This window comes from Sinocyclocheilus grahami, unplaced genomic scaffold, assembly GCF_001515645.1.
Source record: "Sinocyclocheilus grahami isolate Dianchi unplaced genomic scaffold, SAMN03320097.WGS_v1.1 scaffold1277.1, whole genome shotgun sequence".
In the NCBI taxonomy this organism is placed as follows: Eukaryota; Metazoa; Chordata; class Actinopteri; order Cypriniformes; family Cyprinidae; genus Sinocyclocheilus; species Sinocyclocheilus grahami.
Genome location: NW_015506456.1, coordinates 52,322 through 79,804, shown reverse-complemented (window position 1 = coordinate 79,804; position 27,483 = coordinate 52,322). Strand labels below are relative to the sequence as shown.

At 37.5% G+C, this 27,483-nt stretch overlaps 1 protein-coding gene across 1 annotated transcript in view; it reads left to right on the top strand.

Annotated features, from left to right (window-relative positions):
* The window catches only part of LOC107568733 (glypican-5-like), a gene marked incomplete at its 3' end in the record, with an annotated part of 62,365 nt that overhangs the window by 5,414 nt on the left and 29,468 nt on the right, over positions 1-27,483 (top strand). Inside the window, exons 2-3 of the mRNA XM_016254724.1 lie at positions 6,051-6,212; positions 22,761-23,479. Of these exons, the coding sequence (XP_016110210.1) occupies positions 6,051-6,212; positions 22,761-23,479 (881 nt within the window). The remainder of the gene's footprint in view (positions 1-6,050; positions 6,213-22,760; positions 23,480-27,483) is intronic.

Genomic DNA, 27,483 nt, shown 5'->3' with positions numbered 1-27,483 from the left:
TTGAGGTAAACGCTGTTCTGTGATGAAAGGTGTAGAACAACCTGTGCATTCATGCTTTCAATCTCTGGCATGAGAAAAAAAGACTAAACGACTGCATATTTACTCTTCTTCAGACTTCAACACCTGCAGACCCTCCTATTAGTCTCTCTGCCCTCAGCAAAACACCCATTTAGTGCAACAAGAACCCTGCAAGTTAATGCCAGAGCAAATTGGTTTTTGTATTGCGAATATAGTGCAGTGTAGTGAATAAAAATTTGAGCTGGTGAGGACTGAGCCATGGCCATTGTCCTCAAGTTGCTTCAGATACATCTTATACCTGAGTCTTGTCTTGCACAGCTTTAACTTTTATTTGTTCATGTTTTTTGGTTGTACTGTAGGAGTAGCAATGCCAGACTCCATTCAGCCAGTAGTAGGGATATTTGTTCCAGAAAGTCCCTCATTTACAGTACCAGTTCAGTCTGTCTAGTTCTGTTTTGTATTTTATTTATTACTATTTATTTATTTTAAATATGCAATATTTCATTTATAAATAGCATATATAAAAATGCATAGCTAAAAATAAAAATGGAGTGTTTTGTGATGGGGCTAGTGAAAATTGCATGGCAAGTATGGTTGAAATATTGAAATTGATTTTTTTAAATATCAAAATATTAAAAGTGGACCAAAAGTTCATATTAAAGATATTTTTATACTTTAGCACCCATGTGCCTGTGGTTGCTCAGTCTTTTGAGTCTGATACAAGAATTCCTGGTATGTTTTAAGAGCCAGGTCAAGGTGGGAATACATCTGTCATGTTTGAACTGCTGAGGCCAGGTAAGGCTATTCCTGCTGTTTTGACCCAACTCCTAGTACCTAAGCCAGGAATTCTAGGAACCAGTGTATATTTGAGAAGATGTGTGTGCATTTGTGCTCTAAATTACTCACATTGTACTGATGTGGAGTGATTTGTGTGTGCACACTTGAAGGCCTTGAGCCTTGTGCCATGACCCTAGTGGTCAGTTTGACCACTGCATTTTGTGGTTATCGAAGCTCCTGTATGGCTTCACCATAGATTTGTCTTCAACTAAACTTGGAGTTCTGTATGAGTGCCTTCAAATCCCTTTGAGGTTCCACACTTCTGACTCTCCTTCTGATTTCAGCCCAATCCACTATCTTTTTCTAAGCATCAGCTTTTCACTCTCTTACTGTGGGGGCAAATGCCAGCCAATGCTCCACAAAGTGCCTGTGGCTTTGAGAAATGAAGGTGTGTTGCCCAGGCCCTTTCAACATGGTCCCTACCAAAAACAGCACATCAGTTGTGGGTAAATATCCTGCTGGATCCAGTGGACGCCAACACTTCAAAGCACCGAAAACTTCCTGAGAAGAACCTCAGGAGAGCCAGAGGTTAAATCCAGTTGGGCTGCCGTCTACTTTAATGACTTTCCTTTCCCATAAAGTTGCTTCTGCACTTCAAGCATCAGGAAATTCCTTAAGTCTTAACCTAAATAAACCATAACATTTTCAGTCCTCACTGAGGATGTCATTTTTGGGTTCTGCACATCTCATTCTGGTTGACCTGTAGTGGGAATTTTTAGCGTGGCCCCGGGGTCACTGCTGGTCATTGTGATGTTGCAAATACGAACTGAATAAAGACTTAATCCAGCCAATCAAATGAATGCTTTTTGTCACCAGAGGGTGATTATGGGATCAGGTTGGCTAAGTTTGAACTCCAGACAGGAGGAAGAATAAGGAAGTGTCTACTTGGGCAGAACCACAGACACCTGCTGGGGTCCTAATTCACTCACCAGGGGCTGAATTCATTCCATCGTGTCTTAATTAAGGCTTGGAGAGAGACTGACACCAGAGATGCTTTCAGATAGTCTTCTGGACAAGGGATTTTCTAACTTTTTAATGTTAAGTAATGTTCCCCCTTTTCTAAAATAAAAAGGCAGCTATATATTTGCTTGTATAAAAGCAATTTATACCATGTTAGTATAGCAATATTAAAAGTGGTATTGTACAGATAACAAAGTTAAATAATTGTTTGCATAATTGACTTTTACATTGTCATTGTACTAAACATTTTCTATCTTACTATCTTTCTTTAACATTTATTTTCTAAATATTTGTACATAAAATTATATGCAGATTTGTTTCCCCCTTACCTTTAAAAACTAGTGCTGACAGTATAAAGTCATTGCAATTAATCTATTGATTTCTGACCAGTCTTTAGAAAATCAAATGAAATAGTATTATCAGATGTTGAATTTGAAAGTAAAAAAAGAATAAAAAAACCCTGTTCTAGATTAATTTCTCCATGAGTGTTTCCACACTGAAGCATGTTATGATCCTCCTCTTATCAAATTAAGTTTTTCTTTTTCTTTTATATTGTTTATAATAAAATATTGTGTTTTCAGAATCATTACTTAATTCTTTATGTTGTGTTTGTTATTTAAGGGTCTTCTAGTTAATTTTATCTGCCAATTCCTGTATCATTAGACTAGTCCTGCTGCGTTCATAGAGCCTTAAAGGTGGGGTAAGCAATTTCTGGTAGCCAATGTTGACATTTGAAATCACCAAAACAAACACGCCCCTACCCCAAAAGGGTCTCGCGCCTATTTTGATAACTGTGCCCCACACATACATGTGTACGCAACCAGGCAACGATTAGTTCTGTGAAACAAAGCAAAAACAATGTTACACCGTGTCTACACCGGACGCGAGTGGCGCAGCGCGACAAAATACTATAGAACTCATTATAATCAGTGATGCTGTCTACACCATATAGATATACGTATATACATATCTATGGTCTACACTGGATGCGGCATGGCACGACACGACAAATCCCTGACAGAAAACAGCCGCTGCGTTCTATTCATGATGTATTGACACAAATTTCAAATGATTTTCAACGGTCGCTTTGTCGCGTCCAGTGTAGACCATAGATATGTATATACGTTTATCTATATTAACAGACTTTAGCTGTTGCGGCGCAGACACGGTGTTACTCACCTATCGAGAAGAAACAACGCAACCTCGGGGTCCGATCGCAGGCCTTCCGCTCCTTGAGTTCTCTCCAGCGCTGGAAAGCTGATCCGATATTTACACGGGTCCTAATTCTTGCCTCATTAGGCGCGTTTCCATTACAGATTTGCACAAAACTTTGGTGATATTTTCTGAATGTCGATAAAAAAGTATTGCGAAATGACGGCGTTTCCATTAACCAATGTTATGTGGCTAAAACGTAACCTTTTGCCTCTCGTGATAAGTCATGGCAACGGATTTTGGTGGGATTTTGGCTATATTTATTCAAAGGAGGCTTATGCATGTATCTTTACAGAAGCAGCAAAGAGAGCCGCTTCAGAAACGTGCGTGGCGCAGCTGGAATAAACCATAGACTGTATAAAAACATAAACACAAGCATTGCGTGGCCGTAATCAGCTTCAGTGACTATATCAGAGCCACACTGCACCGCAGACGTGTGCAGTGTAAATTGTCTAAGTATTAATAGTAGGGAAAGCCCCTTATACTGGAGCGCGGCCACTTATGAAGTGTTTCTTGGAGGTTATAGTACATTGAAGAATGATCATATGGCTTTTTACATACGCCATGTGACCTGTAAATGCGAAAAAGCCGTTTCTATTGCAGTTTTGCGAATTAATCCTTTTTCACATCGCCTGAAAAACCACCTCATGCGAGCGTAAAAACGTTTTTGTGATATATGGCCGTTTTTGCGAAATTGACGCGTTTCCATTAGGCGTATTTTCAATTCGCAATTTCAATTTGCGCAATTTGAAGGGTAATGGAAACGCGCCTATTGCCTTAAGCCTTTTTTTGTTCCGCAGATGTTTTCCTCTTTTGTTTTTTATCCGCCATCTCTATCTTTCTAATGTCCATCCTGTGCACTGAACGCTCTCTCCTCCACATCATGGGAAGACACGGCCCTTACTGCTGATTGGCTAAGTTTGTTTTGCTAGTCGGCCATCAGTTTTCTAAAGCGTTTTTGAAAAATCGCTTACCCCACCTTTAAAGCTGTTTAATCTCTCTCTCTTTCGCTGTATAAAGAATGGTTTATCTTACATTGGCATTTTTTAAGGTAAATCAATGCCTGCCTTATTTTCTAGTCAATATACAGTATATCCTCACTCTTAAATTATTTTTAACCATATGTGCATTACTATTTAGCTCTGAACAAATACTTTAATCTACTATCAAAATTTTAATTAGCAATGCTGTTACTAATTTTTTCTTTTTCTTTTTTCTTTTCCTTTCTTTTCTTTTTTTTTAAATTGATTGAAAGGTCATTATGTGCTGTTTGTTTCCGTCATCCCTAAGGCTCGTCTTGTCAGCTGTGGGCTTGTGATCGTATCACATATACCTGTATGTGTGTGTGACTTTAAAATCAGACCACTGTTATTCACGTTGACTTAAAGAACAGGTGGTTGTGGTTTTTAGTTGTATTCGATGACCTGATTCCTGGTGTAGGCGAGGACTATCTGCCCGCACAGCTAGTGAAACTCAATCTCAGAAAGTTCTTCATTAATTTCCTGTGAGTCACAGTAGTGACCTAGAGTCTCAAAAGTGCATAGCGGACATCTGTACAGCATGGAAATGGAATGAAGCTTTATCACAGCCTTAACATCAGTCATCACGGATGGCCAGCCTAGTCTGTATACTGTACAGTATCTCACTTTTTCCTTTGCTGTGTATTTATCTTTCTTTAACAAAGTTATGGTAGTGATTTATACGTTGGTTGTAGTATGTATCGTGGTAGACTGGAAATGAAATTTCCAGTGTGTGGCAGTAAAAGGTTATTGCTGTGTTGTGTTTGAAAATATTGTACCACCTACACTAACAGCTGAGTTAAAACGCAATTGTTGAAGCAACCATGCCATTCTACCTTGCTTGTACAAGTCCTTAACCTGTTTTCTCATGATTTGTGTTTCACTGGACTTGTACTTGAGTGCTGTACTAGCTGAGCTACCAAGCAAGTTTACTATTTCAGAAAAGCCATACTTATGAAGATGGCTATGTGATGCAAACATCCAATTTAGTTTGCAAATGCACTATGGCAAAAGCGTTGTGAGGTCATAACAAGGAACTGCTTGAGAATAATTAATTGACATTCTGCCCCTTTAATCATAATTTGTGTGAGAAGGAGTAAAAGTTGTTGGTGTGTAATTTTAGCTGGATACTGCAGTGAACAGTATGTATAGGTGGTGTTTTTTTTGGTATTTATTTATTATTTTTTGTAAAAATGTTATTAGAGGCACATTTTACCAATCAGCCTATGTTGGGAAAGAGAGCAACATGTATCCAAACAGTGTAACACCGAGGGATATTTTTACAGAGTTGAAAATGGCTATAATAACATTTTCCCAGCAGCAAAAAATCAAAGTGGCAGCTTTTTAAACCTTAAATGTAATTTAATTAGCTATTGAAACAGTAAGTGAACATTTCATGTCATTTCATAATGTTGTGAATAATGAGTGACACAATGAATTGGAATATTTCAGAATGCACCATAAAGTGTCTTTCCCATTTCAGAAAGTTTGCTTTGAAGCCGTTTCGGAATGTTTTCAGTGGAAAATTCACAAATTATTATTCCACTTGTGTGTTAAAATACAGCTTTATAGCATTTTATGTACATAGCTTACTCAGACTATTGGAAAATACAAGGTATTTTGATAGTAGGGATGTTGGTCATACAAAGTTCACATGCCCACACAAGGCCTAGGCTGGTGAGGGCATGGGGTTCAACGCTGCTTGAACTGACTTGAGACTTCTGGGACCCAATGCACCTGGTGCATCCTGGATAATTAAGTTGCAGCTATGAAGAGAGTGCAAGAGCTTTCTGAGGATCAGGTTTCATTATACTATCTTCTCGCCCCTCCAGATCTCTCCAATGCATGAGGCAGAGCCTCAATAACACTCAACTGCTGAATATATAGTTGCATGAATGCGTGTGAATGGTGATACTGTTGCAGGTTTAATTTGGTTTTATAGTGTCACTAATGTTGTTTGTTCAACTTCTGTCTAACAAATGCTTTTTTTCTCTCTTATTGTAGATGTGGACCTGTCGATATGCAAGCACGCTGGGCCGTCATGCTGTACACGAAGAATGGAAGAGAGCTATAGAGCAGCGGTCCTGAGAGACACCACCCAGAACATCAGATCATACAGCTTTGAGCTGAAATATCTAATTTCTGCACATGCTGCCGCCTTCCAGGGTACACGGATGCATGCGTGGATGGGAGATTAGATGGATGGTAGATGAATGGATAAGATAAGTGAAATGGATGGATGGATAGAGGAATGGACTGATGGATAAAGGGAAGGGTTTATATGGATAAAAAAACATAAGCTCATTGGAAAGACTGCCTCTGCCATTCATTTTTGTAGAACTCCAAACATGTAGTCATACATACAATTCTGAACAGTTTCCAGCTGAAATAACCACTAGTAGCAGTAAAACTCCAGCTACTTTTATTCATTTTCACACAAATTCTGATTACGGGCCAGGTTATTTACTAATAAAGACTTATTTCTCCATGGTTCTTTGCACAATACTATGTTATGACCTTTTAACATAGTGCATGATTTGTAAACTAATACATTTTGACATTTGCTTTGGCTTTTTTTCCTAACGCAGTACACTTGCTCGGGAGCTCACCTGGTACAGCATTGCACTTGCAATGCAGAGTGCTCTGGCACAAGTTCCATGATACATGAGTCACGGTAAAAGAGCACAAAACCGTGAAGCAAGCTAAAATGGCATGATCACTTCAATATATATGCATTTGCTTTTGTTCATCTGTTTCTGATGCTTTCATCACCACTTATTGGACATTTCACTTGGAAAGAGTTGCAAGATGTGCAAGAAGCAATGTAACATCATTTTGCCGAAATGCTGCCACTTGCACGTTTTTCCAATGAGTCTGGGTTGGGATGGATGGCAAATTTATGGCTTGGCTATTTCTATGTACCTGTCTTTGTTGCCCGTAGTTTGACTTGTTTAATTGGTAGAAATGTCATAGTGTTTTTTTCCAATGTGGTTAGGCATCCTGTGGTTGGTAGAGCTGCTTTAGAGTTTCATCTTTGGCTCTGGTTGCCTGTGAACAGGATGCATCTTCTCATCATCTTGATTAAAGCCCCAGATGTGTTTTTTAGGAAAGTATAAACTAGCTGCAAACATTCAGAAGCATTTAGTCTTAATTATGCTTGATTATGTTCTATGAAGTCTAGTTATATGAGGTTTGGTTGGGTTTACTGCATTAATTCCTTAGAAGGGAAATTTAGAGTACTTGCCCACACTCTCATGAGTGTCGAACCCAGTGGCCAAACCATAATCGGCAGTGGAGCTTTAAAGAATCTCAGTCATATGCAGCCTTGTGTGTGTGTTTTGGCAGAGAGCACCGGTTGTTATTAAGGTCTTCTGTCAGTTCGTTCATGAGTATCAAGCCTTGGTGTGAATGAATGAGCTCTCACATACACTATTTCAGTCCTGCACTCACGATACGCTCATTTTAACACGATCTGCGGCCACAGACATGGACACATATTGCCACACATACTGCATCTCACAAACAGGGTTCAAACCACATACATAGTTTTCGGTTATGCTCTTCAATCATGCCTTTGTCTTTCCCAGACCGTTTTCTTTTGTCATCCACAAGACAACGCAGATTGTTCATTGCATTCCAGTAAAGTACTTCTAATGTTTGTGTCTCGGATGTGGAGATATGTGCAGAATGTTTCACGTCAACAGGTCACATGCAGTAATCAGGAATGTTCAAACAATAGAGCTGATTGCCTTTTACGGCTGCTGGTGTGTGTGTGTGTGTGTGGTGTCTGTGTTTTGAAATCTATAGTCTTTGTAGTGATTTATAGATTCTCAACCATTGTTCTTGAGGTTAGTGAGGATGATTGGTTGTGCCTAATATATAGTAAATATTAGTACAAAGACATTTAGGAGGATCCATCCTATGGAGGATTTGTTGTTTAATTTTTGGATAGAAATACTTGAATTAGTGCTCTAGCCTATACCTGACTAATCAGGTTCAATATGACGGGAAATCCTTACATTCTTACATGTTTATATCATGTCAATAAACACACTTTACTAGTGTTGTCAATATACTGGAATTTCAAGATACTGGAACTTCAATACCTTGAAAAATATAGATATTCAATGCAATTTTTGATACCACAGGGACATTAAAGTGCACTTAAATCTCTTAAAAAAATAGCCAAACTATTTGGGAAACACACACACACACACACACACGTCTGGTTTGCTATCCTTGTGGGGACTTTCCATAGGCGTAATGGTTTTTATACTGTACAGACCGTATATTCTATTGCCCTACACCAACCCTACCCCTAAACCTACCCCTCACAGAAAACTTTGTGCATTTTTAGATTTTCAAAAAACTTAATTCTGTGTGATTTATAAGCTTGTTTACCCATGGGGACCTTGATATAGGTCCCCACCGTGACACGAGTCCCCATGAGTCTGTGTGTATTCAGGTTTAAGTTCCCACCAGAATAGAAAAACAGGTACACACACACATTCTCTGTGTGTGTAAAAGTATATACATATATAATTTTAATAGTTATTTATCATAAACTTAATGTTTTTTATTATTATTATTATTACCTCTGAGACACAAGTATTGTAATACAAATGTACTGTACAAATTTATTAATAAGTATTTACAATTGAATTAGGTGTTGATTACTTTAGTTTATGCTATAGTAGCCTAGTAAAAATAAAGTACTTGTGTCTTAATTTCTTCACTTGCAAGAGTTAAACCCTCAAGCTTTACTTTTGGCAGAAAACTGCAGGAAGACCTTTATGTTTAGGTGGCAACAGGTTTACAAACGCTTCTCACCACAAATCTAGTGAAATGTTATAAACTTGTTGGAAAATTTTTGGAGATTATGCGAATGTGGAAAATAAAGCGCATGCATGTTAAACTAACAGCACATGCGGAGATTTAGCATTTACTGTGAACTGAGTGGCTCTGAGACGTTAAACTCTAGATCATGAGATGGTCGCCAAAATATTAACATTCTGAGTCATCATTTACTCACCCTCATGTTGTTTCAAAACTGTAGGACTTACTTTCCAGAAGATATTTTTTAAAAATGTTTGTTTTTGTGGGTAAATGAATCGGTGAGTTTTCTTTTTTTTCTTCATTTTTGGGTGAAATACAAACCCAATTCCAAAAAGTTGGGACACTGTACAAATTGTGAGTAAAAAAGGAATGGAATAATTTACAAATCTCATAAACTTATATTTTATTCACAATAGAATATAGATAACATATCAAATGTTGAAAGTGAGACATTTTGAAATGTCGTGCCAAATATTGGCTCATTTTGGCAGTGTCTCTCAGAAGTCAAGATGGGCAGAGGATCACCAATTCCCCCAATGCTGTGGCGAAAAATAGTGGAGCAATATCAGAAAGGAGTTTCTCAGAGAAAAATTGCAAAGAGTTTGAAGTTATCATCATCTACAGTGCATAATATCATCCAAAGATTCAGAGAATCTGGAACAGTCTCTGTGCGTAAGGGTCAAGGCCGGAAAACCATACTGGATGCCCGTGATCTTCGGGCCCTTAGACGGCACTGCATCACATACAGGAATGCTACTGTAATGGAAATCACAACATGGGCTCAGGAATACTTCCAGAAAACATTGTCGGTGAACACAATCCACCGTGCCATTCACCGTTGCCGGCTAAAACTCTATAGGTCAAAAAAGAAGCCATATCTAAACATGATCCAGAAGCGCAGGCGTTTTCTCTGGGCCAAGGCTCATTTAAAATGGACTGTGGCAAAGTGGAAAACTGTTCTGTGGTCAGACGAATCAAAATTTGAAGTTCTTTTTGGAAAACTGGGACGCCATGTCATCCGGACTAAAGAGGACAAGGACAACCCAAGTTGTTATCAGCGCTCAGTTCAGAAGCCTGCATCTCTGATGGTATGGGGTTGCATGAGTGCGTGTGGCATGGGCAGCTTACACATCTGGAAAGGCACCATCAATGCTGAAAGGTATATCCAAGTTCTAGAACAACATATGCTCCCATCCAGACGTCGTCTCTTTCAGGGAAGACCTTGCATTTTCCAACATGACAATGCCAGACCACATACTGCATCAATTACAACATCATGGCTGCGTAGAAGAAGGATCCGGGTACTGAAATGGCCAGCCTGCAGTCCAGATCTTTCACCCATAGAAAACATTTGGCGCATCATAAAGAGGAAGATGCGACAAAGAAGAGCTAAGACAGTTGAGCAACTAGAAGCCTGTATTAGACAAGAATGGGACAACATTCCTATTCCTAAACTTGAGCAACTTGTCTCCTCAGTCCCCAGATGTTTGCAGACTGTTATAAAAAGAAGAGGGGATGCCACACAGTGGTAAACATGGCCTTGTCCCAACTTTTTTGAGATGTGTTGATGCCATGAAATTTAAAATCAACTTATTTTTCCCTTAAAATGATACATTTTCTCAGTTTAAACATTTGATATGTCATCTATGTTGTATTCTGAATAAAATACTGAAATTTGAAACTTCCACATCATTGCATTCTGTTTTTATTCACAATTTGTACAGTGTCCCAACTTTTTTGGAATCGGGTTTGTATCTCTTTAAGAAGAAAGTATAAAATATTCAACATATTTGTAGTGATTGTGAGAATTTGTTTCTGTAAACAATACAAGAGACTGTGAGACTCGAGTGTCTGTTTTACTGTCACCATCATGGATTGATAATTATGGCGTACAGACATCATATCTGATTACTGACTTAATGTAAAACTTAATTAGAATGATGATTTGAGGTTTTCCATCATTAATATAAGAGTATAGTTAGAAGGCATGTGTGCTTGTTTTGGTTTCTGTTGCTGTGTGTGTGTGTGTGTGTGTGTGTGTGTGAATATGTCTCTTCTCATTTGCGTGGGTTCTCCTCTCAGGAAGTTCAGTAGACATTTGATTCTTATTATCTAGCTTCATCATGAGAGTGGGTGTGTTTGTTGTATATTAATAAAGGATTTAAGGAGTTATTAAGAATAGTTTGTTCTCTCTGTGATCATCTCAGACTAGGAAAGGAATCACAGGATTAAAGAGACAGTGGAAAGTGGATGTTGAGTCGCAGTCGGTGAGAAAATGAGTTTAATAGACAGGTTTTTTTTTTGGAATGTTTGTTAAATGATAATGTCTTTGTTTTATTCCTCTCTGCTGAGGTTATTTGGATTCAGAGGCCATTTTTGGAATTGAAAAGTGTACAGCTTATCGCATGCTACAGTACATACTTTAAGGACCATTATTAGAGTAAATGTAATCTTTAGGCCGTAGTAAATAGGATGTGAGTGGTTATGGAAGTTGTACAATTGTCACATTTTTGTCCATTAAATGCTTTTTTTTTATATTTTTTTTTTATATCTGTCCCTAACAGCCTTGAATTAATTTGTCAAATTAAACATGACATCGTTTTGGATTGGGTATGACCAAAATCTTGTTTCATGATACGAGTAATTTTATTTTATGGTAACTGAATATATCATAATATGGTTATGTTTTACAGAAAATGCTAAATAAAAAATATATTATGTATTGCTTGACCAGGTAGTAATATTTATTGTTAATCCAGTTTTATTTTTTGATCCAGTGAATTAAATACTTACAGTTGAAAGATAATTATCTATATATTGTTATTTATAAAAATTTGATGTAGAAACAAATTTCATTCAGAAATTGCTAGTAAATTTTACAATTACAAAGAAATTAGTAAACAAGTAACACATTAAATTAAAGATAAAATATTGAAGCTGAAAGACTGTAAAATGTGCTCCAGTAATCTTTGTTATCGATCTATCGATCTATCTGTGTATACACAGTGGGTATAGAAAATAATCTCCCCCCTTTAAAATAATCACATTTTGTTGCTTTGCAGCATGAAATGAAGATGGACACCATTTTTGTTTTATCCAGCTGTATTTACTCAGTGCAACTTATAACATCCAAGCGAAAGATACAACACCAACATGTCAGAAAAAAATAAAAAAACAATCACTGAGTTGGAAAAAGGATCACCCCCTTGTGTCAGTATTTTGTTGAACCACATTTTGCTTTAATTACAGCCTGTAGTCTGTTGGAATTTGTCTCTACTAATTTTGCAATATTTGCCCACTCTTCTTTGTAGAACTGCTCAGTTAAATTTGATGGTGACCATTTGTGGACTGTAGACTTCAAGTCATTCCACAGATTTTCAATGGGGTTTAAGTCTGGGCTCTGACTAGGCCATGCAAGGACATTCACCTTTTTCTCCTTCAACCACTGTGTGAGGGCAGCAGATTTTTCTCAAGAATTTGATGGTATTTTGGCCCATCCATTTTTCCTTCTATCCTGACAAGTGCTCCAGTCCCTGCTGCAGAGAAACACCCCCATAACAGGATCTTACCACCTCCGTGCTTTACTGGAGGAATGCTGTTATTTGGATGGTGAGCTGTATTGGATTCCCGCCAGACATATCGTTTGGTGTTGAGGCCAAATAATTTAATTTTAGTCTCATCTGCCTCTGAATCTTCAAGGTGTGCTTTGGCAAAGCTCAGTTGTGATCCAGGGAGGGTTACCAAATACAATCCACCTCTTAATAATTGATTCACTGTGCTTCTAGGCATTGATAAAGCCTTTAAATTTTTTTTGTATCCATCTCCTGACTTGTGCCTGTCCACAACTTTATCCCGGTGATCTTTTAATAGGTGCCCATAGTTGATTGTTTGCTTCAGTTGCACTACCAAGGACAGAAATGCTCCAGGAAAGCTCTTTTCATGCTGAGCTTATTAAAATGACCACAGTTAAAAGTCAAATGGCTTTGTGTGCCATCGAGATTGACAGATTGTGTGTGTGTGTGCAGTGCACTTCATGCTATGTATTTAATAAAAAACAATATATAGTTATTTTGCTTTTTTAATTATACTTTGTTTAAAAATATATTTAACATTTGGCAGTATGATTAAATAATGAGTCAAATAACAATTTTTAAGAAATTCATGTAGTTTAACTTGATTTTGGTTCATTTGTCACTTGGAAATGACAAGTGAAGTCTGTACTCTGCTTTTAAACTGCACATTTTATGGAACTTAGTAGGTGATTTGAGTGTTTGATGGCACATGATATATAGCCAAAGATAGGGAAACAATGAAGTGAAGGCAGACCCAGGAACAGCAGTCAGGCCTCTCCGTCTCCTCACTGGGGTTCATAATGACAGTGACTAATTCTCTTTCTCCCCATGTTCCCCAAATCTCCCTCTCCATTTTCCCTCGGAGATTTGAAGAGGTGAAAAATAACAGATGGATGTTGCGTAAAGACTTTAGATAGAGGAGAGGAGAGATGAGGAGAGACAAGACGAGAGGAGAACCCAGATGTTTACACGGTTCAGGAATGAAAATCGATGTGTGTTAAATTAAGTGGCGCTTTCAAGTAAAATAGAGCTTGAAACTCTTGAATAGCAATTACCTGTACGTCTGAAGTATTTTTTGTTTCTTTTTCAGCAAATCGTCAGCGAAAAAGGTGAAAGCTGTTGCCACCTAACATTATTTATTAACATTATTTACTTGTTCGTTAAATTGACATGCTTTGTTTTAGCATTTAACCTTGTGCTGTGCTAGCTGTTGATTTGAACTGAAATGAAGATAAGATTAATTGGTTCTAGGGCCACAACTCAATTATTTGAAACTTTTTTTTTTCTTTTGAATAATTAAAAAAGATTGATGCAAACAGTTTTTTTTTTTGAGCCAACACATTATTTTTTTAGAGTTCTCACAACAAAAAGCATGGGATATGGGCCTCCAGTGCTTTTAAAAATTTCATAGGACACTAAAGCGTACTGTATTCATGGAAAGTGCCAGTAAAAACCTCATTACTGCTCAGCAGTGACAGCCTTCTTTGTGGCATTATGCCAGTTGTGCTGTGGGGAAACCCTTCTCACTCGCTCATTCTCCTCCAGTCTTTCATTCTGTCTGGCTTCATTCTCTCTTTCCCATTGTTATTATTCGTCTTTCCCTTGTCTTCATCAACGATCGCATGACTCTTTAAGTCTCAGAGGAATCCCCCTCCTCTCATACATCCTCCTCCCAGTGATCATTTGGCCTTTTTGGAGGGTAGATTTATCCGTTGACTAATTGAGCTTGCCATGTTACTTCCTTAGCTGGCCCTCGACCACAACTTGTGTCTCCTAAAGAGAAAAATAAAAAGAAAATGGTTGAGAATGAGAGAGACAGTTTGGCCTGAACTGACAGACTGATCCAAACCCAATGCCTGATGTCAGCCGTGGGCTTGGGATAGGAAGTGTTGCTCATACCGTACCTCTGAGCAAATCTAGTGGCTTCAGCCTCACACGCAGTGCACCTGCTATGTCATTCCCATGGTAACAGTGGAATGGATGGATTCTACACATCCCATCCAGCCCCTGCTGACCAGCTGTCGTGAGATTTGACGCTGGTGTTCAGGGAATGGTGCTGGCCTGTTGTTTGCCGTACAGGACAGAATGAACGCTTTTGTTGTTTAACAAAGGTTAGAGAAAGATTTAAAGTGATCCCGCTGTCTGCTCTCCCCTTAAGGAGGTACACTGAGCACTTAAGTGAGGAAAAATAAAATGCAGTTTATCTGGAAATGTCTAACATCAGATTACGAGAGAGCAATTATGTGGGGCAAAAAAAACAAGTGAGTTAAACTTTCTATAGAAGTGAAAAGGACTCAAAAACTAGTTTAAGGGTTTTCTTGTTTCTTGTCCAATCTTGTCTAGGTGGTTGATCAACTGGACTAACAGGTGGTGGAACTGCTTTTGATTTGGTAGACTATCATGGTAAAGCTAGTTAGAGGTAGTAGACCACCTGGAACCAGAAAAGGCTACCATATTCCAAAAACCAGTTGGTCTATCCACTTATATGACATTTTCCAGAAGGAAAAGCCATGCTACGAAAGAGAACAATTGTGTGAGGCAAAAAAAATGAAGCTATTCCAAGCTGGTTTAGAGGGTTGATAGTCCAAAAAAATTAAAATAAATAGATTTTTACTCAAAGGTATAAAGTTGGTGTATATTTTCTGAACAATGTGTGAGTGGCCTACAAGATGTTAGTTGGCTGCCTATGCAATTCCTATAGTGTTCTGGCTATATATTTTCATCTATATAGCTTTATTTCAGTGTTACAAGGTTGTTATGTGTCAAAAAATGAGTTAACACTCTGTTCAGATCACTAACTCCAAGTATGACTAATAGTAATACTGATGCTTACTTTAACAAACACCACTAATGAGAGATGTTTAAAAGGAAAATAATGACAGGAAATAGGAGTACAAGTAGTGTGTAGGCCAGGGGGCGTCTGAGGAGAAAGGGAGTGGTATCATCTCCAGAGTGTCATTGCAGCCGCTTTCACACGGCTTTTAGGTTGGCGTCTAGCTGCCTCATCTCTCATTATTCACTTCATTACCTCAGACTGAAATGGACAACCGAACACACGATCCAAACCCAATCATGGCTCAAACTCTCCACCCTCTCTCCTTTTCTCTTCCAACATCCTTAAGTTGTCCTAATACTGGGAGGGAGAGACAGAAAAGGGATGGTGGTTTGATTTCCTGTTCTACAGCATGGTGAACCTTTCATGAGGACAACCTGCCACCAATCATCACAGAAAATGTTTGAGATGTCTGCACAGCTGGAACTAGAAGAAAGTGTTCAGTTGGAAGGGACAAGCGTTTTTTTATTTTGGAATTAAGGGATCATCAGTCCTCATTACTTTAGCGTTTCTGCCCTCGGTTGAGTCCATGTTCTTTTTGTCTCTTTCACTTTTTCCAAATGTTGAATCTGATATGTACTCGAACCCTGACTGAACTTTTCCCAGGGTTTAAGCAAAGTGAAATTCTTCGATTATTGTCAGTCAATATTAATTTTGGTTATTATTATTATTATTTTAATAACTATTAGTTGCTTAAAAAATTATAGAAATAATGACACTACTGTTCAAAAGTTTGAGTTATGCTCACCAAGGCTAAAATGTTGTGAAATATTATTACAATTTAAAATATAATTTTTTTTTTCTATTTGAATACATTTGAAAAAAAGGGGATTTATTCCTGTGACGGCAAAGCTGAATTTTGAGCAGCCATTACTACAGTCTTCAGTGTCACATATGCTGATGTGGTACTCATGAAAGATTTCTTATTATTATCAATGTTGGAAACAATTGTGCTGCTTAATATTTTTGTTTGCTGCATTTATTTCAAGATTCTTTGATGAATAGAAAGTTCAAAAGAACAGCATTTATTTGAAATAGAAATGTTTTGTGACATTGTAAAAGTCTTTATTGTAACTTCTGATCAATTTGCATCTTTGCTAAATAAAATATTTAATTTATATCAAAAAACAAAATGAAAAAATGAACTGACCCCAAGCATTTGAATGATTGTGTCCATTACATGAAGTTAATTTAAGAAATTAAATATAGTGACAGTAAACAATTGAATAGACGTTACAAAATGTGGCTTTAAATTTCAGTATATTGTGTTTTATTTAAATATCATCAAACATCAATCTATCACTGGCCTAAGGCAATCCATTTTACAATCAAATGTGTCTGATATAGGTTTAAAAACTTAGCATTTGCATTTCAAGCTTGAAGATTTTTTTCTCAAGACTAAGGACGCACATGCATATAATTACGGGCAACACAAATATTTCAAATCAGTAGTTTTCCAGAAACAATTTGCTTTTATACAGCAATTCACCCCATTGTTGCTGGACTGCAGAGACTCTTGCTCAATCTAGACCAATTCAGAAGTGAATGATGATTGGGACGTTTAGATCAGCACAGTGATTGGCAGACTCACTTTTAACCAGATCCTTCAGAGAGCTCTGTGTTTTCACATGTGCACACACACTGCATCTGGCATCTCAGGAATTGTTTGTCTTAGTGACTTTCGATATAACGGGGAAGCCATTTTAATTGCCATTTGATGAGAGAGATATTGGTGAAACGTTCCTCTGCACCCTCCACCTGTTTCCCTTCTGACACTGCTGAGGGGAGGGGAGGGGGTGGGGTGTCTGCAGCAGTTCTGGACAGGTGGTTGCATATAGTTTGTCTCCTAATGTGTAGCATTACGTGCAGTTGATTTAACCTTCTGTACTCGCATATGTTTGTTTACAGAGCATTTTTAAACTCAGGATTCTGATTTGAGTGGATTGAGTAATTTCACTATGGTGCAAAATAATTTTTTATTGAGAGCAGATATGCACAACCTTTCACAGCTTATTTCATTAACATACACAACTACCAATTCTTCCTTGCATTACTATAAGTTTGATCACCACATATAATTATTGCTGTTACATATACATGTCATTAACTAACTGCATGATTTTTACTGTCCTAGAACTCTACATTTCTGTCATACGGACATCACTTTGACATAGACCACTGATAAATTATTCCTAATTGTTATGTAGGAACTTTCATCTTCTGTGAAGCTGCTTTGCAACATTATATATCGTGAAAAGCGTTATACAAATAAATGTAAATTTAATTTAATTAAAAATACAGTAAAACAGTATTTTGTAATATAAAATTAATTGTAATTAATTAAAAACCGCTAAATACATTTTTAATATTATATAAACATTTCATATATAAAATATATAAGAGTATGTGTGTGTATATATATATATATATATATATATATATGTACATGTACATGTTCTGTGTGAAAACCGTGATAGTGTGAACAAAATTAGGAGGAACAACATTTATTTGAAAATGGGAAAATGGAAGTAAATCTTTTGCAACATTATAAATGACTTTACTGTCAGTGTTAATCAGTTTAATACATCCTTGCTGAATAAACGTGTTAAAAAATTATAGCGATCCATCCCAAACTATTGTAGGGTTGTGTACATTTAAATTTACTCATTAAGCACATGCTTTTATTAAAAGTTACTTGGTTACAAATTAGGAATACAACAAGCAAATCTTAGTCTTTCTTTTGTAAATGTTGTAATTGGTTAAAATAGAGTGTAATCTGATTTATTAGTCATAAAATTGGGAAGGAATGGGATCAGAAATGTCTGGATTGAAAGTTGCATCTGGTCATGTTAAAACTTAAGCACTAGTTCAACAAGCGCTTCTTTTGTACACCTTTAATTGCCTTAATAATGTGTAGTTATACTTGTAGCAACAAATCCAATCCCCATTTGTGTGTCAGTGCAGAGCAGACACGTTAGATTTATTTTTCCCTCTTGTTAAATATTTGGTCTTTCTGTTTCTTCTTAACTGTTTCTCAATCTCATTGCTCTCCGTTCTTCAGCTTCTCATGCAGAAGTTGTATGTGGTAATGTGATGTGTTCTCTCATCACAGCTGTTTTAGTCAGAGGACCGGGATGTATGTATTGTCACTAATTAAAATGGGATTTTATAGCCCCCCTACAGAGGTGATGAACTCATATCTGCGTCTGACCCATATGAAACACGAGCCCTTGGCTGGATTACGGGGCTTTCTGGGGTGGAAGATGATAGACAGACGATGGACTCCCGAACGCTCTGAATGATGACCGCGGTCACTGAGGAATGCAGCATGGCCTTGTATGTAGGGACTTGGCCGTGACAAAAGTGGGTCACTGTTGGTTATCAGGTTTTACAGGATCAAACATGTAGTTTTACAATTGAATGTAGTTAAAAATTATGTATTAGTTCATAATATCTATATGTTTATTGAAAAACAATATCCACCACTGTGGGTTGCGTGACACCAGGGAATATTTAACTAAAGTGGAACCACCCTAAAAGTCTTCTATATCTTATCTTTCCACCATCATTTGTTCAGTCTTACTAACCAAACTGAATCTCTTCGCCAGCAGACCGTGCGTTTAGGAAAGGTGATGGGGAGTTTGATATTATTTGTTAAATATAACAAAAAGTTGTGTGTCTGATTGGTCCAAATGCTACAGAGTCTTGGTCATTAAGTGGATTAATCATCTTTAAAAGCCTTTTGTAGACCCTCTTAAGAGGCTATATAACATCCAATTGCATGGCTGTAAATCTGGCCCCCATCTTTGCTCACTGGCATCATTGCAACACTGCAGTTGCCCAGCTCGCAAACCAGTAACGTACAGAGCGTTGCTTTCCTCTGGAGCCCAGTGACATGAGAGATTAATCTCCCCATGGAATTGTGCATTCTTTTTTTTTTTTTTCTACAAACATTATTTTTTGTTAATAGTCCAAGGTACCCTCTTGAATGAAATTCTTTTGGTTATCCGGGTGTCATGTGCATGCAGAAAATTTCATACTGTGTGGTTTATATTATAATATTATGATTAGTGTGGTGGCATTCCGAACATAAACAGAGTCTTAATTTTAGGGCAAACCGAAAGAAAAAAAATCAGTAATATGTTTTTGTGCGCTATGAAACAAACAAGCCATTTATAGCTTTTCAATTTACCCAATCATAGTTCTGACAAATCAGATGAACAATGTCTGGCAGTTCTGCTTTAATGGTGAGGCGCTAATGGAGGTTTCAACTAGCTTTTTCCCCAGATGTCAGACCACTGTTGGTTTCTGTACGGGACATTATGTTTGCTTCATGTTCTTGTCTGAGCAGTGTCAGCCTTTCTGGTGGTTTCTCCTGGGAGATCTCCTCTCTCTTTCTATCTTTTTGTCTTATGTTTAAATGCCGTTTTCCAACATGGCAATGAGGTGCCTGCAACTCCATATGGATCATCCAAGGTTTTCTTGGAATTAGTGTCTAATTCCATCTGAAAGGAGCAGAATCGTGCGTCCTGCTTGTCTTCAGATGTACACAAACACTCAGAGATATTAACTTTTGTTTACACATGAAAGAAAACCCTACAGAAATTTGCTGGCAGAGATGGCCTGCAACAATTTGGCCAAGTTCTGTGGCGTGAGGCCTCAAACCCAAACAAATTCACCTCTTTCAACTCCCTGGCTCTTTCTCCGTCTGCTTGTCTCTCTCTATGCCACTTCTGGCGTTTTTACGGAGTGTTCGTGGCATGAGGCTGCCCTCCTAAATGCTGTAACCTTACACTGGCACATTCTGCTTGTGGTTTGCTGCTCTCATTCCAACCTTCTCGCCAATATGGGCACACACACACACGCACATGCACATTTACGGTTCATATGCAGACACGAACACACAGCGGGGCATGGCAAGTGGCCTTTCCATTCCTTACTTTCTCCTTCTACAATACTTGTGGTTTGCATGTGCTTTGACACACACGGCTGTTGGGCTCATATGGGGAAATGAGTTTCAATCCATGACATTCCACAAATTCCCTATCATTGACCTCTCTGTAATATTCTGGTGAGAAAAATAATTAATGTTATTATGGTCTAGACAGTGTGGTTCTTCCACAGTTTTATCAAACCAGTTGCATCATGAACCATTGAACACTTAACAGCACTATAATGTAATCTTTTTCATACATTTTACACATTACTGTTGTACAGTAACAATATATATATATATTGTTACAATATATACAAAGATGCATTAAAAAGTAGCTGTAAAGACTTTTACAAAAATTATATGTTTTCAACATTGACAATGAAAAGAAATGTTTCTTGATTTATTGATATTCCAAATCAGCATAATATAATTATTTCTGTAGGATGTGACACTGAAACCTGGAGTAATGGCTATTGAAAATGTAGCTTTGCAATCAGTAATAAATTACATTTGGAAATATATTAATATAAGAAAATGATAAAGGTAATTTAAATTAAGAATATTTCAGTTTTCTCTCTCTGTCTGTGTGTGTGTGTGTTTACATGGTTAAGGAATGAGACACATTTTACCTGTAATGTTGTTATTTTAAACGCATTTTAAATGCTTAAAATGTGTTTCAGGCCCCTGGGTTCTTCTGATTGGCCCATTGTTTTAAAACTGAAGTCGATGTGTAACAAAGTTTTTTTTACCATGGCATCTTCATAATGTAAAACTCATGCCACAAGATTCTAAAACTGCAAAGCATGATGTAACAATAAAGAGGTCTGTATGACGTGTACATAGACCAAAAATTGAAAAGCAGTGCAGACAGTATGCAAAAACACATCCTGTGTGAACGCCCCCTTATGGGGACAGCATGTTCAGACACAGCTGTTGTGATTGGGGGGAGTTTAGTTGTTGTCCTGGTCCATTGTGACGGCATTGATGGAAGCCTCTGCAGCTTATGGAGTGAAATGGAAAGCTCTGCTTCCGTGTGTGTGTGTGTGTGTATGTATGTACGACTGTATGTGTGTTGACCGGTCTCTGTTTCAGTCCAGTTGCCGCTGTTCCTCCATCCCCTAGCATGCCTTCAGTCTGACATCAGTGGCCTTAGAGAGAACGGCACCCTGGGTACAGCCTGTGTGTGTGGTCATGCTCGACTACAGCGCAGCTGAATAGACAGGCTGCCCTGCATTAACAAACCACTGACCAAATACAAGTTTAGGCACGTGTGTATGTGTTTGTGTGTGTGTGTGTGTGTGTGAGAAAGAGAGAGAGAGAGAGAGGGTGACAGAAAAATCACAGAACAGAGCCACAGACATACCGCACTGCCTCCTATTCTCTCTTTTATCTGTCCTTCCTGTAAAACTGAAGTTTTGTGACTGGTTTTAAAGGAATAGTTCTGCTAAAATTGAAAATTGTTGTTTTAAACTATCTTTTATAGAAAATGGACTTTATGGACTTTGTGGAAGAGAAAGTCGTCAGGATGTTCATGCTGCTCTTTTTCATATATTGAAAGAGAAATGGCAAAAGAAAAGGCATATAAAAGTAGTCCATACAGCTTGTGTGCTATATTCCAAGTCTTCTGAAGATATGATTTGTTTGAGTAACAGAATAAAATTGAAGTCATTATTTAATGAAATCTTGCTTGACAGCCATGGTCATCATTCACTTTCATTATATGAAAAGAATTAGTTTAGTTTTGGACATTCTGATTTGAACATCCTGTCATTTGTTTTCAGTGTACAGGCATCCATGTTTTTTGACGTTTATTACAGAGGTCTTCCCCTTGAGTATGAGACATTATTAAAAAGAATTTATTCAGGCTTCTATGGTTGTCTCATTTTCTATAACTTTATTAAAGTTAAGCCCAGCAGACAAAATGGGGAAAATGATAGCTTATCTTTGTAGTTATTTGTGGGGGATCGCTTGTGATGTTTAAAGTCGGCATGAAATTAAAATTCACCCTTTCTTTTTCCTAAATGCATGTTATATATCTTATTGTGAGCAATTCATTTGTGCATACATTTAGTTAAAACATTTTTTTTAACCTCATAACATTTAATCAGAGTGACATATGCAGGACTTCTCCAATCATTTAATTGCTTAAACCCTGCCCTTGGCAACATCACATTCATCTGCCTCCACTTTTAAGCGCTATGCCAGCATCTCAAAATCCAATTAACAACTGATGCGTAGAACCAGGTCTCTGGCCCTACATTGATAACCCATTACACTCAGGTGTGCGTCACAATACAGAAGAAAAGATCTGTCGCTACTTTAGTTGCATTGCAAATTTAAACCAAAAATGAAAAGCTCAACCAATAGCATGGCTTTAGGGCAGAGCTTTCTGTTTGTCTGACCAATGGCTAGTAGCTTAGAAATTGCACACAATCAAAGCTGTTAGACAAATAACTGTGTGTGTGTGTGTCGTTTTATTTTAAATCTACTGATTTTTCTTATATACACATTCATTTAAATCTCAACTTCTCTTTCAGATACGTTCCAGTCTCTAATCACCTTCTCTCAGAATCACCTGATCTCTCTGTTCGAGACCCCATACTCTTCCCTCATGTCATCCATCTCCCCTCACATCGCCTGCCTCTTCACGGACCTTTCTCGATTCCTCCAGGGCACCGGCAATGTCTCTGTTGAAGCTGCCGTTCACTGTTTCTTCGACAGTCTCTTCCCGTTAGTCCACACTCATATTGTCAATCCCGGCATTGCTGGGAGCATTGGAGAGGACTCTTATAATGGAAACCAGCTTGGCGACTGTCTCCGCATGACAAGGCAGGATGTTAACCCCTTTGGGCCGCACCCAAAGGCGATGGCAGATACGCTTGCGAGCGCGTTGAGGGCAGGCCGGGTGCTCAGCCTGACACTCGGCGTGGGGTTGGAAGTAATGAATGTTACAGAGATGGCGGAGTTGTCCAAGGAATGTACTCGGGCTCTGGTGCGCATGCATTACTGTTCTCATTGCCGTGGACTCACCCTGATCCGGGCGTGCAGCGGCTACTGCCTCAATGTCATGCGAGGGTGCCTAGCCAGCCTCTCAGAGCTCCACAACCCCTGGAGACAGTATGTCACCGTACTGCAGGATCTCACGCACATCGTCGCTGGAGCGCACAACCTGGAACTAGCTTTGCTGGGGATCAGAGGTCAAGTTGAGGAGGCCATACTCTACGCTCAGCTCCATGGGCCCAGGCTAACTGCTACGGTGGGTGTCAGCATGCATAGTAAAAACTGTATGCTGTGAGTAGTAGTTGACCAGATTTTTTTATTTGTCCGATTTTATTTTTTTGGCATTTGGCTGATGCTGATTTTATTGATAGCAGTGTGCCTGGAATAAAGCCAATGCAGGCCCACATAATGTCACACTATTTAATTTATTTTTTTCAATATGAATACAGTAAAACCAGCAATATTTTGTAATATTATTTCAATTTTATTCGATTACATTTTAAAATGTAATTTATTGCTGTGATGACAAAGCTGGATTTTAACAGCCATTTCTCCAGTCTTTAGTGTCACATGGTCCTTCACAAATCATTCTAATATGCTGATTTGGTGTTCAAGAAAAATGATCAATGCTGAAAAAAGCTGTAGCCTACTGTTGAATATTTTTGTGGAAACCGAGACTTTTTTTTTTTGTTCTCGTTTATGTCTTTACTCTCACTTTTGGTCAATTTAATGTGTCCTTGCTGAATAAAAAATAAAAAATCTTGCTGATCCCAAACTTTCGAATGGTAACATACATAAAACAGTCATGTAGTCTTTCTAATGAGATACTGAATAGATTCTTTCAGCCAGTAAAATAGCTTTTGGGGTCCAAATTGTGTGGAGGAATAGAACCCTGCATTAAACGATGGAAAAGGCTTGGAGATTGTTTCTGGCAGGTGACTTCTGTTTTCCTCTGCTGCTGTGTGTAAATCTCCACTGTTTTCTTTACATTCAGCAATGAGTTTGAGAGAAAATAGTGAGACTGAAACCCGCAGGGCTTCCATCCTGGTAACAGACTCCATTACCCACAATCCCCTGCTCACATTATCTCCCAGTGAATGATTTCTGAAGGATCATGTGACACTGAAGACTGGAGTAATTGCTGCTGAAAATTCAGCTTTGCAATCACAGGAATAAATTACATTAAAAAAAACAACAACAACAAACCGGGTATCCTTCCGATCTACCCCAAACATCTAAACAGTAGTGTACAAAATTTAAATAAAATAAAATATTATATAAAGTATAATGATATAATTCTATTATATAATTCTATAGTAATATAACATTTTATATTTAATAAATGTAATGTTGTATATTTCAACATGATTAAGGTCCATTAATAATTCTACTGCTAGACTGAATGACAGGATTTACACCGCAACGTTATTTCCCAACTGGAGTTGGAACGGGACTGTAGACGTGAGGTCAGAGTTCATTTCAAGTGTTGTGATGCCTCAATGTTGCTAGCGTGGAAACAGACAGTCTTTACGGTGACCCGTAATTGCTGTGCCTCAAAGTGGCTGCTGACAACTGTGAGCGAACATCAGACAAAAATGAGAAAAATGTAATAATTCATGATCCGCTGTCCCAAGCAGTTAATGTGCTGCTCTACCTTATTTCCTCCGAGGTTTAACTGAGGGCTCTAATTACAGTCCTACACAGGAATTTTAATAGTAGCTTGTGCTTTTAGATAATGGAAACAAGGCCCCTGGGATTATAAAAGATTTCCAAAGCCCAGAACACAGACGGCCATGAGAGAGGGGTCAGTAAAACAGCTCTTACTCACCTTCCTCTAGCTCTCATTTATCTATTTTAAATTTTTTTATTTTCTCTTCACTTTTTCATTATTTGACTCTTTCCACAAGTATTGTGTAATTTGGCATCCTTTTGCATTAGAGGGAGAAATATATATATTTTTTATTTTTTAAATAACTCATAAAATCCATAGAAAATAAGTGTTACAGGCCCTTTTTTGTACCCTATTTCTGGAAAGTGCCATATCACACTATATCCCTTCACCAATCCATCTTTCCAGTGAGTAAAAAGTGAGGAATCAATTACCTCACCAAGCAATTTATTTTCTGATCTGATGGAGAGAATGACTGCAGTGAAGGAGAAACCCCCCCATCCCACTCTTTTCTTGTTCATGTTTTGACTTTTCCCTTGCTTAGTGTGCAAAATGTATCCATTGGTACTATATAATCATTCCTGTGAACACAAATTTATGGATACGGGAAATTATTATATGCACTGATGCACTAGGATTTCACAGACTTAGGGTCCATTTGATATGAATAATTAAGAGGAAATGAGAATCTGTCTAGAAATGTTTGGATTATAAATATGGGAGGCGATATTTTAAGAATCAATGAATCTGAACATTCATCTTAATGTTTGCATTTGAGCCTGGAGAGTTTAATAGTGTAATAGCGGAACAGGTCGGGAAAAGGTGGTGGTTTTGGGATTTGGGAGGAATGAGGAATCGGATCAGCGCTGATCCTGACTTATGCAGCTCTTCGCTGACATCCAGATGGCTCACATAGCATTTTATATTCATGTAATTGTTAATTTGTTGCTTGAGACCAGTGCTGTGAACTTCAGCAGCCAGGAGAGAAAGTGATCCATATTTGACAAACTAACAATTGATATCAGTGTATCAGACATGAACACAACTATTTTAATTTGATTAATTATCTCTGATAAATAAAAATCACTTAAGTGTCTATATAAATGCTTTTTGTTTATTTTTATTCTTAAAGAATATAATAGAAAATGATATCAGTAATCACTACATGTAATTTATTTCACACATCAGAGAATATTTATCTGGCACAAAATCAGTGAGGATCTCAATTAGGGTGACAGTCAAATTTGAATTTTATATTATATTATTATTAATTATGGCTTTTTACTAGAATAACTACTATTTCTATTTTATTTGAGTTTTGTTTAGTTTGGTTTTATACTTTATTTTGTACTTCATTTTTATTATATACAGTTTTTACTTTATACTTTAATTTAATTTAAAATATTTTTTATTTTTGTTGTTTTGTTTTGTTTTATACTTTATTTTTATTTTATATATTTTTTTACTTTATACTTGAACTTAATTTAATGTAATATATTTTTTTATTTTGCTTTATATTTATATTTTATATTTTATTTTCCACTTTATATATATATATATATATATATATATATATATATATGTATATATAACGTCATAGTTTATTATTTTTTAATTCTATTTTATTTTTATTTTTTTGCTTGTCACCCCAATAAAATTATAGTGTGTTACTAGAAAAGCTACTCTGTTTTAAATATATAAATAACCAGTACTGTATCATAACACTCCAGTGCATCAGGGACGTCAACAGTGACCCAGATTCTAAAGAAACTTAATGGAGACGTTGTAACAGAAGCCTGACCTTTAGAAGACTTGGAAGAATTTCCTCATTCTTGCTTTTTTTATGCTCATGCACATTTTTGGTTCCTAAACAGAGTTATGTCTGATTTGGTTTCCCAGTGCATCATCTTTCAAAATGTTGCTTACATTGATGTTATGGGGAGGCAGTTACATTAGAGGCTGGCGACATCCATTTGCTGGGAAACCAGATTGAGAATGATGTGTGAATGATTATGACAAACTGCAGAGAAACAGAAAATATGCTCGTAAACAGAATATTTACGGTGAAAGGAGGAGAGTAAAGGAGATCTGAGAGGGACAAGATGAGGAGAGGAAAGGAAAGGAGAGAGGCGAGGAAAGTGAGCGTAACAGCCGCTGAGTCAGCCAGTCTGGGGTCAGATCCTCAGCACCCGTGTGTAAGTAAAGAGAATGACAGAGAGAATGATTTAAATCTGGGAAGCTTTCTGAGGTGGAGTGTGTGTCCAGACCACAAACTTGGCTGAGACAGACTGAGGAGACAAATAGCTTATAGGAAACATATACAGCAATGCACAGCTTAGAAATGCCCATTGCGACAGACAATGTGTTTATTGTTTGTTCGTTTAGTGGTTGTAAATTCCATTTACAACCTCCAGTCGGCATCTTCAAATGCAAAACATAAAACATTGGATGTGCCACAATTTAAACCTCGCTGCTGATTTCTGTCTCTCTCTCTTTCCTGAGGGTGTTGTGGGTTAGTAGTTAATCATCTGAGACTGGTAACTGAAATTAATATAAACTAAAATCCAGATGATCCATGATCTTTTAAATTT